General features: G+C 53.9%; 1 protein-coding gene across 4 annotated transcripts in view; it reads left to right on the forward strand.

Annotated features, from left to right (window-relative positions):
* The window catches only part of RYR1 (ryanodine receptor 1), a 119,077-nt gene that overhangs the window by 40,093 nt on the left and 66,408 nt on the right, over positions 1 to 12,576 (forward strand). For all 4 annotated transcript variants that reach the window (XM_079117384.1, XM_079117386.1, XM_079117385.1 and 1 more), the window contains exons 37-53: positions 259 to 370; positions 1,819 to 1,965; positions 3,213 to 3,486; positions 4,275 to 4,389; positions 4,475 to 4,607; positions 4,924 to 5,018; positions 6,949 to 7,084; positions 7,301 to 7,487; positions 7,569 to 7,677; positions 8,066 to 8,186; positions 8,277 to 8,446; positions 9,853 to 10,073; positions 10,159 to 10,249; positions 11,149 to 11,289; positions 11,667 to 11,830; positions 11,922 to 12,000; positions 12,222 to 12,311. In XM_079117384.1, the coding sequence (XP_078973510.1) occupies positions 259 to 370; positions 1,819 to 1,965; positions 3,213 to 3,486; positions 4,275 to 4,389; positions 4,475 to 4,607; positions 4,924 to 5,018; positions 6,949 to 7,084; positions 7,301 to 7,487; positions 7,569 to 7,677; positions 8,066 to 8,186; positions 8,277 to 8,446; positions 9,853 to 10,073; positions 10,159 to 10,249; positions 11,149 to 11,289; positions 11,667 to 11,830; positions 11,922 to 12,000; positions 12,222 to 12,311 (2,385 nt within the window). The remainder of the gene's footprint in view (positions 1 to 258; positions 371 to 1,818; positions 1,966 to 3,212; positions 3,487 to 4,274; positions 4,390 to 4,474; positions 4,608 to 4,923; positions 5,019 to 6,948; positions 7,085 to 7,300; positions 7,488 to 7,568; positions 7,678 to 8,065; positions 8,187 to 8,276; positions 8,447 to 9,852; positions 10,074 to 10,158; positions 10,250 to 11,148; positions 11,290 to 11,666; positions 11,831 to 11,921; positions 12,001 to 12,221; positions 12,312 to 12,576) is intronic.

Genomic DNA, 12,576 nt, shown 5'->3' on the forward strand with positions numbered 1-12,576 from the left:
CATGAATGGCCCTCAATCTCAAAACTGGTGCTTGACCTTTATTCATGTGTTTTATCTTTTCACCACTCTGGAAACCAACCTGACCTCTGAGTCACCTTAGTGACCCGGACCCCTTTCAGATCTCTGGCCCTTGTCTCCCAGATAGTCTTCACTAACTCCCGCTTTGGCTCATTATCTTAGACAGGGACTTAGAATTGAATCTTTGATCCTTGATCTTGGAGTTCTGACCCCTCATCCTGACCTCTGACCTTCCCCTAGATCAACATGCTATTGCAGTTCAAAGATGGTGCAGAGGAGGAAGATTGCCCCCTCCCGGAAGACATCCGGCAGGACCTGCTTGACTTCCATCAAGACCTGCTGGCGCACTGCGGTGAGGAGAGAGGATCAGAGAGCTCTTCCCCAGGCTTTCTCTGGAGGCTTCTGAAGCTTCTCTAAGATTTCTTGACCTCGAATGAATTGGTGTTAGACAACTATTGTTTGCATGAACATACGAATGTATTGGGGAGCAGACAGACGATGAGTGGAAGGATGTGCTCCTGTGAGTGTGTGGGTGTATGTGGGTGTGGATGGATAGGCAGGTGAGAGGATGGGGTATAAACTGATGGACAGAGGGATGGAGGGATCAATCAGCGGGTGAAGAGATAGGTGGGTGGCTGACTGAGAGTGGCTGGAGAGCTGGCTGGAGGGACGGATGGCCAGCCTCCATTGTTTCTGATGATAAATCAGCACATTATCTGTTTGAGATTCTCTTGACCATGGCAAGTCATTTTTCTCTGGCTGATATTCAAGATTTTCTCTGTCTTTCAATGGTTTGCATATGACGTGTCTAGATGTGAATTTCTGAGTCTATCCTATTTGAAGGGGGTTGAGTTTCTTGGATGTGGAGATTAATATAATTCATCATGATGGGAAAGTTTTATGCAATTATTTCTTCAAATATTTTTCTGCCCCTTTCTCTCTTCTCCTTCTGGAGTTCTCATCATGAGTATATTGGTATGCTGCAGGATGGCCCGCAGGTCTCTGAGGTTCTTTTATTATTTTTGTTCTTCAGACTGAAGAATCTCTGTATTCTACCTTCGAGGTCATATCCTACCTTCAACTCCACAGCTTCTCCTAACAGTTTAAATAAGCTATTGAACCTCTCTAGTGATTTTTTTTTTTTTTTTTTTTGGCATTGGGGATTGAACCCAGGAACATTTTACCACTGAGCCACATCCCCAGTCCTTTTTAAAATTAAAATATAATAAAAGTTTTAAATAAAGTTTAAATTTTATTTTAAATAAAATTTTAGAGACAGGTGTCACTGAGTTACTTAGGGCCTCGCTAAGTTGCAGAGGCTGGCTTTGAACTCCTGATCCTCCTGCCTCAGCCTCCCAAGACTCTGAGATTATAGGTGTGTGCCACTACGCCTGGCCTCTCTAGGGATTTAAAAAATTTTCGTTTAGTTTTTTTCTTTTTAAAACTAAAACAACTTAATTGATGCATAATTGCAAGGTTATTGTATTTTTCAACTCCAAAATTTCTACATGGTTCTTTTTAAATGTTATTTAGCTCTTTATTAATACTCTACTGGCTGGGTTGCTGCCATCATATGTCCCTTTAATTCTTCAGACATTTTTTTAGTTCTTTGAACATATTTGCAATAGCCAATTTAGATGACAAATGCTTCACAGGGTAAATAAATGAATATAAGAAGAAGTAAATGGAAATTCCATGAGTGCATGCAGGAGTAGGAAATGAATGAGCCACCGGGTGAGTGATGAGCAGGTGCCCAAGCAAACCGAAGAGTGACATTCCCTCCCCATTGACCACTTTCAGGAATTCAGCTGGAGGGCGAGGAGGAGGAACCCGAGGAAGAGACCACCCTGGGCAGCCGCCTCATGAGCCTGTTGGAGAAAGTGCGGCTGGTGAAGAAGAAGGAAGCAAAACCTGAGGAGGAGTCGCCAGCAGAGGAGCATAAACCTCGTGAGGACTGGGGAGCAGGCAGGGGCGGCAGGCAGCCCTGTGCTGGGTTCCTCTGTCTCCATAACAGGGCCCAAGCGGAAATGCACGGAAGGCTGACATGGGCAGGAGGGAGCCGGGAAGAGCTGGGTGGGAGTGGATGCCAGCTGGAGCTATGGCCTGGATGTGGGGGCTGCGCCCCTGTGGGCGGGACAGCCCGCCAGACAGAGGGGTGCATGGGACCATGGCCACTCCTGCACCATGGTGGCTTCTGTGTCCTTGTGGCTTGTGATTTTCTTTCCTTCCATGGTGAGATGATTCCCCTGTTGAGGGATTAGAAAAGCACTTAGGATACATGTTGGACCAAAGTGTCATTGTACAAACTGTCAATCAGCCACATCTAATGGCAGAGTATGTGATATTGTACAGGTTTTATCCTATGACTTTTTATTTTTATTTATTTATTTTTGGTACCAGGGATTAAACCCAGGGGTACTTCACCACTGAGCCCCATCCCCAGCCCTTTTTCATATTTTATTGAGAGACAGGGTCTCACTGAGTTGCTTAGGGCCTTGCTAATTTGCTAAGGCTGGCTTTGAACTCTCAATCCTCCTGCCTCAGCCTCCTGAGCTGCTGGGATGACAGGCGTATGCCACTGCACATTATCCTATGACATTTAAGAAACTTTCATTGCATCAGGGCCAGGCACTATCAGCAGGACTGGGGAAAACAGTAGGGAAGAAATCAGAGCCCCTGCCCTCAAGGAGTTTAGAATATTATAACAAAGACAGACGTGGATGTGTCAATGTTAGGTGGTCATCAGTACTAAGGACAAAAATAAATCCGAGTTAGAGGCAGGCAGGGATGAAGATGTAGGGCCCATGTGAGGGAACAAGGCGTGGGAGGATCTGGGAAGGATGATTGGCACAAAGAGAACAGCCAGTGCAAAGGCTTTGGGGGCAGGGACGTGCTTGGTGCATTTAGAGGCCAGTGTGGCTGGAGCAGAGTGGGTGAGGGGACAACTGGTGAGAGACGAGGACAGAGAAGTGACAGGGCCAGATCAGATAGGGTGAGAAGAAGGAAGTGGGACAAACACATCACAGGTCCTGAATAGACACCACCATTCAGTGCCAGGACATTGTGACATGCTCCTGGCAGGTGGAAGAAGGGGGCTGTTAGCCACTGAGACACCTCGGAGAAGAGGGGCCTCTCCTGCCCCGTCCTGGCCCAAGGCCCGGCACAGCATCCTGGACCCTGTTTCCGTTCCCCAGAGTCCCTGCAAGAGCTGGTGTCCCACATGGTGGTGCGCTGGGCCCAGGAAGACTTCGTGCAGAGCCCCGAGCTGGTGCGGGCCATGTTCAGCCTCCTGTACCGACAGTACGACGGGCTGGGCGAGCTGCTGCGGGCCCTGCCCCGGGCCTACACCATCTCGCCGTCCTCTGTGGAGGACACCATGAGCCTGCTGGAGTGCCTCGGCCAGATCCGCTCACTGCTCATCGTGCAGATGGGCCCCCAGGAGGAGAACCTTATGATCCAGAGCATCGGGTGAGGCGCCCCGCCCTTGCTTGGCACACTTCCTGGGGGTAGGGAGCCTTCCTTCTCCAGCCCGCCCCTGGGGACAGCAGCATCTCTTTCCCCCAATGCCTGGCCTGTCCACCAGCCTGGGGTGACAAGCCTGACTCATCATGTGACTGGGTACAAGGTTTGCCATTTTTGAGCTTCCATTTCCTCTTCTGTAACACAGGAAGGGCCAGGCCTCCCCCATTGAGTGGTGGTGTGGCTCAGGGGCTGACACTGCTGCTGCTGCTGGTGGCATAGTATGGGGAGCACTCAGTGTCAAACAGGTCTCATCCATTCACCCAGAAACGCATATCCAGCACTTGCTGTGTGTGAGGCCCCCTGTAGGCACTGGGTGATCCCGTGGGCATCACGACAAAGATCTCCACTCCAAGGCCGGGTGCGGTGGCACATGTCTGTCATCCCAGCAGCTCAGGAGGCTGAGGCAGAAGGATCGCGAGTTCAAAGCCAGCCTCAGCAACTTAGCAAGGCCCTAAGCAACTCAGGGAGACCTGTCTCTATATAAAAAATAAAAAGGGCTGGATCCGGGATCCATGCCTCAGTTTTCTTATCTGTGAAATAGGAATGATGATAAATAGTTCCTGCCTCTGAAAATGGATGTCACATGGACCAGAGCAGGTCTGGAAGGGGGAGGGCATGCCGGGCACAGAGTAGGAGCCCATAAATGCTGACTCTGACCATGCTGGTGGCAGTGCTCTGCCTGCACCAGGGCACCCCCAGCCCTTGGTGACCGCATGTACTCTTACCGTCCACAGGAACATCATGAACAACAAAGTCTTCTACCAACACCCGAACCTGATGAGGGCCCTGGGCATGCATGAGACCGTCATGGAGGTCATGGTGAACGTCCTCGGGGGTGGTGAGTCCAAGGTAAGGGCCTAGCTGGGCTGGAGAGCTCAGGGGAGGGGGCCGAAGAAGGCAGGCACTGACCACCAGCCCACCCTGCCTGCCCCAGGAGATCCGCTTCCCCAAGATGGTGACCAGCTGCTGCCGCTTCCTCTGCTACTTCTGCCGCATCAGCCGCCAGAACCAGCGTTCCATGTTTGACCACCTGAGCTACCTGCTGGAGAACAGCGGCATTGGCCTGGGTGAGAGACCCCTGAGCCGAGGTCCTGCCCCCAAAGCCGTTCCAGTCCACCCCTCTTGGCTGGCTCACTCACTCATTCAGTCATTCGACAAACATACGCGCAACCCACCGCGTGATGAGTCGGGTGGGACACAGGAGTGAGCCAGATAGCCCTGCACTGTAGCCCAGCAAGGAGGACAGTCACAGCTTAGGTAGCAACACCCCAGAGCAGCCAGGGCTGGGACAGGGAAACAGCCTGGAAAGGAGGAAGTGAGTCGATCAGGATGGAGCTGGGAGCGATGCCTCTGAGGAGCATCTGACCACCTCTTACCCCTCAGGCATGCAGGGCTCCACGCCCCTGGATGTGGCAGCCGCTTCTGTCATCGACAACAACGAACTGGCCTTGGCGTTGCAGGAACAGGACCTGGAAAAGGTACGTGTGGGAGGCCTGGCTGTGTGGGGCCCCTGAAGGTTACGACCCCCTCTGGGGGAAGATTCCAGGCAGCCTGAGGCTGAATCAGAGGGGAATCCCTTCCGGGAGAGAGCAGCACCCAGTGGCTCCTTCACAGGGTTCTGTAGGGCTGGACAGACTCACGCTCCCTGCTGCCTGGCGGGTGACCTTGGCACATGTGGTGGCCCTCTGCCTCCTCTTCTGTGTGCTCTGGGGGTGTACATGGGCTCTGGAGCTCAGTGACTTGGGCTTCCTGGTCCCTTGCCCAGCAACCTTGGACAAGTGACAGCCCCTCCAGACCTCTGCCACCTCATCTCCACAGCAAATAAGCAGCAGGAATGACACGTGGGGTTCTTTTGGGTTAAATGAGATCATCTATGAAAGCATTCAGAAAGCAGTGCTCAAACCGGGCAGTGGCCAGAGAGCCCTCCTCTCAAAACAGACCAACAAAAACACTGTGACCCATAGTGCTTAGCTGCTCTTTATCCAGTGAGCATCCACTACCTGCCAGGACCTGCCCAAGGCGGTAGGTAGCGGTGACAGTCAAAAATCTCTGGGGCTGGGGCTGTGGCTCTGTGGCAGAGTACTTGCCTCGCATGTGTGAGGCACTGGGTTTGATCCTCAGCACTTCATACGAATAAATACAGGTCCATCAATAATTTAAAAAATTCTTTTTAAAAATCTCTGTCCTCCAGCCCCAGCAATTTAGCAAGGACCTAAGTAAGCAGTTGAGCAACACCCTATCTCCAAATAAAAATAAAGAGGAGCTGGGCGTGGTGGTGCATACTTGTAATCCCAGCGACTCAAGAGGCTGAGGCAGGAGGATTGCAAGTTTGAAGCCAGCCCCAGCAACTTAGAGAGGCCCTAAGGACTTACTGGGACCCTGTCTCAAAATAAAACATAAAAAAAGGGCTGGGGATGTGGTGCTCAGTGATTAAGTGACCCTGGGTTCAATCCCTGGCACATAAACAAACAAACAAACAAGCAAACAAATAAATCGTGGGTGCGTGGTCTAGTGGTTAAATACCCTTGGTTCAATCCTTGATATGAAAGAAAGGAGGAAGGAAGGAAGGCAGGCAGGCTGGGGCTGTAGCTCCGTGGCAGAGCACTTGCCTAGCACGTGTGAGGCACTGGGTTTAATTCTCAGCATACATAGAAAATAAACAAATAAAATAAAGGCATGCTGTCCACCCACAACTCAAAAAGAAAGAAAGGAAGAGAAAAAAAGAATCCCTGTTCCTGTGTAGTCACCTTTCTATTTGGGAGGATGGATAATATGAACACTATAGGAATAACAGAGTGTGTTAGCTAGGGACAGGCGTTCAGGAGGAAAAAAAGAAAGCAAAGGAAAGAAACATCCTGGATCAGGTATTTGTCTGAGTTCACATTAGAATGGTCAGAGAATGCCCCGTTGAGAAAGTTCGGGGAAAGCTCAGGAGGTGAGGGGTCAGATGGATGTCAGGGGGAGGATCATTCTGGGCAGAGGGAATAGCTAGTGCAAAGGCCCTGAGGCAGGAGTGAGCCTCAGTTAGTTTGAGGGACAGCAGAGAGACTGGTGTGGTTGGAGGAGAGGAAGTAAAGGACAAGTAGTAGGAAGTCACGCTGGATCTTGTGGGCCACAGCAAGGACTCTGGTTTTTACCCTGAATGAGATGAAGCCACAGGTTCTGAGCAGAGGGACATGACCTGACTCAGGTGTTCATAGGTGTATGTGAGGAACAAACTGAGAGGAAGAGGGAGGACAGGCTGCCACAATGGTCCAGGTGGAGACCTGGTTGGGTGGGATCGGGGTTAGCTTGCCGAGGGAGCCAGGGGTGAATGGGGCCGAGGGGCTCCAGGGCTGGCAGATACTGAGCCTCTGGGCAGGGTGTGGTGTGGGTCTGGCCTCTGGCTGAACCCCCTCCTGCCCCCAGGTCGTGTCCTACCTGGCAGGCTGTGGCCTCCAAAGCTGTCCCATGCTCCTGGCCAAAGGGTACCCGGACATCGGCTGGAACCCCTGCGGCGGCGAGCGCTACCTGGACTTCCTGCGCTTTGCCGTCTTTGTCAATGGTGAGGCACAGCAGGGCTGGAGTCACAGGGTCCTTGACCAAAGCCTCCCTCAGGGCGCCAGTCCCCTCCGCCTCAGGCTTGGCCTGGGGGGATCCTTTCCAGTGGTTCCGGGGCTGTCGGGGAGGGGCCTGGCATTACCGGGAAGTGCTGGGCCCTGGGCTGCGGGGGTCCCTGGGGACATGGCTCACAGTCCTCCTGACCCTGCCGCGTGGCCAGGCGAGAGCGTGGAGGAGAACGCCAACGTGGTGGTGCGCCTTCTCATCCGCAAGCCCGAGTGCTTTGGGCCCGCCCTGCGGGGCGAGGGCGGCTCCGGGCTGCTGGCTGCCATCGAAGAGGCCATCCGCATCTCCGAGGACCCTGCCCGGGATGGGCCAGGCGTCCGCAGGGACCGGCGACGCGAGCAGTGAGTCCCCTGGTCCCTCCCCAGCAGGGCAGCCCCTCCCCACGCCCCTGCCTGCCTCCCTCACACCCGCCCCTGCTACAGCTTCGGTGAGGAGCCTCCTGAAGAAAACCGGGTGCACCTGGGACATGCCATCATGTCCTTCTATGCCGCCTTGATTGACCTGCTGGGACGCTGCGCACCAGAGATGCATGTGAGACCTGGAAGGCCAGGGTGGGACAGACGGGGAGGGGACGGGGCTCGTGCGGCCAGCCTTGAGCTTCTGCATGCAGACCCTGGGCGAGGCTGATGGACTCTCGCCATGTAGCTGGTCCTGGGCTAGGCAGTGCTGGGGACACAACAGGGACCTGCACTGCCCCAGGGGCCAAGCTCACGGAGCTCCTGTCAGAGGGGGAGGCGGCCAGTGAGGGGCAGGGCAGGGCTGGTGAAGCCAGGAGGAGGGTGGGGACCTGAGAACTCCGTTTAGTCCCTGGGGAGGGAGGCCTGCTGTACCTGCCGCTGTGCCAGGAAGGGGTGCAAGGGAGCCATCTCCAGAAGGAGAGCAGGTGACGGTGACCCGCCCGTCCCCCACCGCCACCCAGCTAATCCAAGCTGGCAAGGGTGAGGCCCTTAGGATCCGCGCCATCCTCCGCTCCCTGGTGCCTTTGGATGACCTCGTGGGCATTATCAGCCTCCCGCTGCAGATCCCCACCCTGGGCAAAGGTAGGCGGGCCAGGGCTTGGCAGGGCAGGACGCTGGGGAGGGGCCAGCGGGTCCCAAGGGTCTCCTGACCTCCACCCTCCTTGCTGGTAGACGGGGCACTGGTACAGCCAAAGATGTCGGCATCCTTCGTGCCGGACCACAAGGCGTCCATGGTGCTCTTCCTGGACCGCGTGTATGGCATTGAGAGCCAGGACTTCTTGCTGCATGTGCTGGACGTGGGGTTCCTTCCCGACATGAGGGCAGCTGCCTCGCTGGACACGGTGAGCAGCCCGCCCGCCTGGCCTCTCTCTCCACCTCCGTGGAGGACGTGAGATGGGTCATGGGAGCGTAAGAGAGGCACTTTTGTTTTAGAGAGTGAAGCCACCGAAAAAGACTGAGTTCCAGTGGAGCGTGGGCAGAACCCCAACCCCTCTAGTTATAAAATAATCACTCCAGTGTGGGCCCCCAAGACCTGTGTATGATCATAACAGAAGGTGACTGGCCAAAGAAGGTGCCCACTGGGAGCTGGCCACTGGTTTAGAGAAATGGAGATCACAGTGACCTTAACAACAGTTCAGCAAGGTGAAGAGGTGAAGGGCCATAGCAGAGGGTTTGAGCGGAACAGGAGGTGAGGTATTGGAGATGGAGTGCCCACCATTCCTTTTTTTCCGTTATTTTGTTTTGTTTTTGGTACCAGGGATTGAACCCAGGGGCACCTAACCACTGAGCCACATCCCCAGCCCTTTTTGTGTTTTATTTTGAGACAGGGTCTCATTAAGTTGCTGAGGCTGGCTTTGAACTCGCCATCCTCCTGCCTCAGCCTCCCCTGTGGTACCAGCCATTCTTTACAGGTTCCTGGCAGGGGAAGGAAGCAGAGGGTGGGATGACTGCTGGAGGCAACCTCATCAAGGGCTTAAGGGGGAGAAATAACTGCTTGACATTATCTGGGAAAAGGGACACTGGACTTGAATCCATAACCACCGTAGGAAGTGTGGATGCAGAGGAACAAGTTCTCTGACACAAGGAAGTGGCCAGCCAAAGCCAAAATGCAATAAACAAACAAACAAACAAACAAATAAATATCACAGAACAAATGACTCAGTTTCTCCAGCAAATAAATCACATTAAAAAAGAAAAGATGTAAAAATCAATGAGACTTGCCAGCCAGATATGGCGCATGGACCCTCCAGGGTCTCTGATCTCAACAGTACCAGCTGAATGCAAAGCGATTTTTGAGACAGCTGGAGAAAGTTGATCAGGAAAATAAAGAGCTTGTTAGTTCTGTCACGAGGGATAATGGCAGTGTGGACTGTGAAGCAGACTTGCTTTTCTGAATAGAGATGCGCAGTTAAGCATCTGTGGGTACGTGACATACGGCTGGGGTTTGCATGAAAACATTACAGGAAAGATGGTGAGTGGTCGGGTGGAAAGGAAATCACGCAGAAGGCTGATGTCTGCCCCAGAGCCAAATCTGAGCAATGGGGTTCATTATCAGCTTCTGGACTTGTGTGTGTTTGGAATTTTGCTCAGCAAAGTAGAAACGGGAGTGGGGTACAGAAACAGGGGAGCAGGATTTGGGGGAATGATCTGGGTTCTTTGCCCAGAGTTGTCCAGGATGGCTGCCAAAGCCACCCCAGAGCTGTGCACCGCGGTGCAGCGGGTCTGACGTCCTCACCCTACGCCCCAGGCCACCTTCAGCACCACGGAGATGGCACTGGCGCTGAACCGCTACCTGTGCCTGGCCGTGCTGCCGCTCATCACCAAGTGCGCACCGCTCTTCGCGGGAACTGAGCACCGTGCCATCATGGTGGACTCCATGCTCCATACGGTCTACCGCCTGTCCCGAGGCCGCTCGCTCACGAAGGCGCAGCGCGATGTCATCGAGGACTGCCTCATGTCGCTCTGCAGGTGAGGCGGGGCCCGGGGTGGGGGCGCCCGGCGGGCGGGGCGGGCCTCCAGACGCCATCCACCGCCCTGTGCTCGTCCCCCGCAGGTACATCCGCCCGTCCATGTTGCAGCACCTGCTGCGGCGCCTGGTGTTCGACGTGCCCATCCTGAACGAGTTCGCCAAGATGCCGCTCAAGGTGAGAGCCAACACGGCCCACCCACCGCCTTGCCCTACCCGCGGACTAGGGGTCTCCTGATTACCAGCCCTGCCCGCCCCACCCACACTGCACGAGGGAGGGCCGCCGACCCACAGAAGCTAATTAGCATCCCCATCAGCATACAAGGATTCCCAGGACATTCGCTTTGCGTCATTGCTGCCGCTAACATTCCCTAATTAGCGCTTAATTTGCCTAACCAAATGAGCCAGCCCCCGCCTAAATTAGCATATATTTTCATGGGGCACACCACTTTCCCTAATTAGCATTTTATTCGCATGCCCAGACCACCAGCCTTCCACTATTCAAATGAATGCGTTTATTTGAATAAACAGTACCATAGCTATTCTGAATATTTGCACACTGTCTCTCCTGTTTTTTCATTTGCATGGCTAATTTGCTTAAGGAGCTACCCCCAACTCAGATATCTATTTTGCATAATATGCTTAAATTAGCCCCTACTTCAAGTTTGCATATTGGATATTGGATGCCCTCTTTTCAATTACCATATATTTGCATGGGGCGCTGCCCGTGCTTCTATCTGGCAGGCTAGTTTGCATAAGCACAGATCACTCCATCCATGTGCCCATTTGCACACCACCCTACCCATGGACTATGAACCATGCTCCTTTCTGTGAAAAGAGGCAAACCCAGCTCTAGTTTAATGCCCCTTCTGGCTCTAAATTAGAAAGCTAGCTTTGTGTAATAAACTCGAGGATCATTCCCCAATAAACCTACCATGCCATCTCTTATTAGCATATAAGTTGCATAGTATGCACCTCCTTTATAATTTGCAAGCACTGCACCCTCTGACTCCTGGAGACTTTGTTTGCCTGCCATCTGCTTTATGTCCCTGACTGTCCCATCTTGCTCCCTCTCAGCTCCTCACCAACCACTATGAGCGGTGCTGGAAGTACTACTGCCTCCCTACAGGCTGGGCCAACTTCGGGGTCACCTCGGAGGAAGAGCTACACCTCACACGAAAACTATTCTGGGGCATCTTTGACTCTCTGGCACATAAGGTCTGGGCATCCAGGAGACCCAAAAGGGGAGGGTTTGGGCCTTAAACGTGGGGATCCAGAGTGAAATCTCCAAATCTGATGGGTTCCAGGAAAGAGGCAGCTCTGCAGGTTTGGATGTGGGAGAATTTATGGGGTGAGGACTCAGTTTGGGGGTTATAGAAGAGGGGATGTGCTTGGAGGGGGTAATATAGAGGTGATCTAGGGCCCCATCTTGGTCTGGGGTTTTGGATGCAGGCAGAGGGACCATAATTTGGGTTTGGGGGTCCAGGGAGGAAGGTATGATCAGAGGGTGTGATTGGCGCTCCTGAGGCTCCAGGGTTGGAAGGCTCAGTGAAGCCTGCTGTGACAGCCACCCCCACCCCCACTGGCATCCCCAGAAGTACGACCAGGAGCTGTACCGCATGGCCATGCCTTGTCTGTGTGCCATTGCGGGGGCCCTGCCTCCCGACTACGTGGACGCTTCATATTCATCCAAGGCAGAGAAGAAGGCCACAGTGGATGCTGAAGGCAACTTTGATCCCCGGCCTGTGGAGACCCTCAAGTGAGACCTGGGGGTGGAGCGCAGGGGCCGGTGTGGGGGAGGATGGTTCCCCTCCCTGCCCCGACGTCTGTCCATCCCGTCCCTCCCACAGCGTGATCATCCCAGAGAAGCTCGACTCCTTCATTAACAAGTTTGCAGAATACACGCATGAGAAGTGGGCCTTTGACAAGGTGGGCCAGGGCCGGGCCAGGAGCACCCTCCCCAGGACCCCGCTTTCCCCAGACCTGGGTCTTCCCTGAGGCCCCAGGTTGCCCTGAGACCTCCAGCCTTCCCTAAGGACCCTCACTCTCCCAGGGATCCCCAGATTTCCTTGGAGCCCCCAGTTCCTCCAGGGTTCCCCCTCTGGGGGCCCCGCGCTGCTGCCTGCCCCTCATCCTGCCTCCACCTCTAGATCCAGAACAACTGGTCCTACGGAGAGAACATAGATGAGGAGCTGAAGACCCACCCCATGCTGAGGCCCTACAAGACCTTTTCAGAGAAGGTGACCAAACCTTGGGGTCCCATATTGGGGATCAAAATGAAACCCCAAATATGGGGGCTGGGGAGAAGTGAGGAAGCTTCATGGGTTTGTACCTAGGTGAATTGGTGGTTTGTACCGAGGTGAATTGCCTCCTCTCAAAGCTGGGTTGCCTCCCCTGGAGGACCCCAGGTTCCCAGTGTCCCTCCTCTAAAAAGGGCAAGGGTTTGATTCCTTGATTCCTTGATTCACTGGGTTTCGTGTAAAATGAGGTAATGAGCGTGTTTAG

This window comes from Sciurus vulgaris (assembly GCF_902686455.1).
Source record: "Sciurus vulgaris genome assembly, chromosome: 17".
NCBI classification, from domain to species: Eukaryota; Metazoa; Chordata; class Mammalia; order Rodentia; family Sciuridae; genus Sciurus; species Sciurus vulgaris.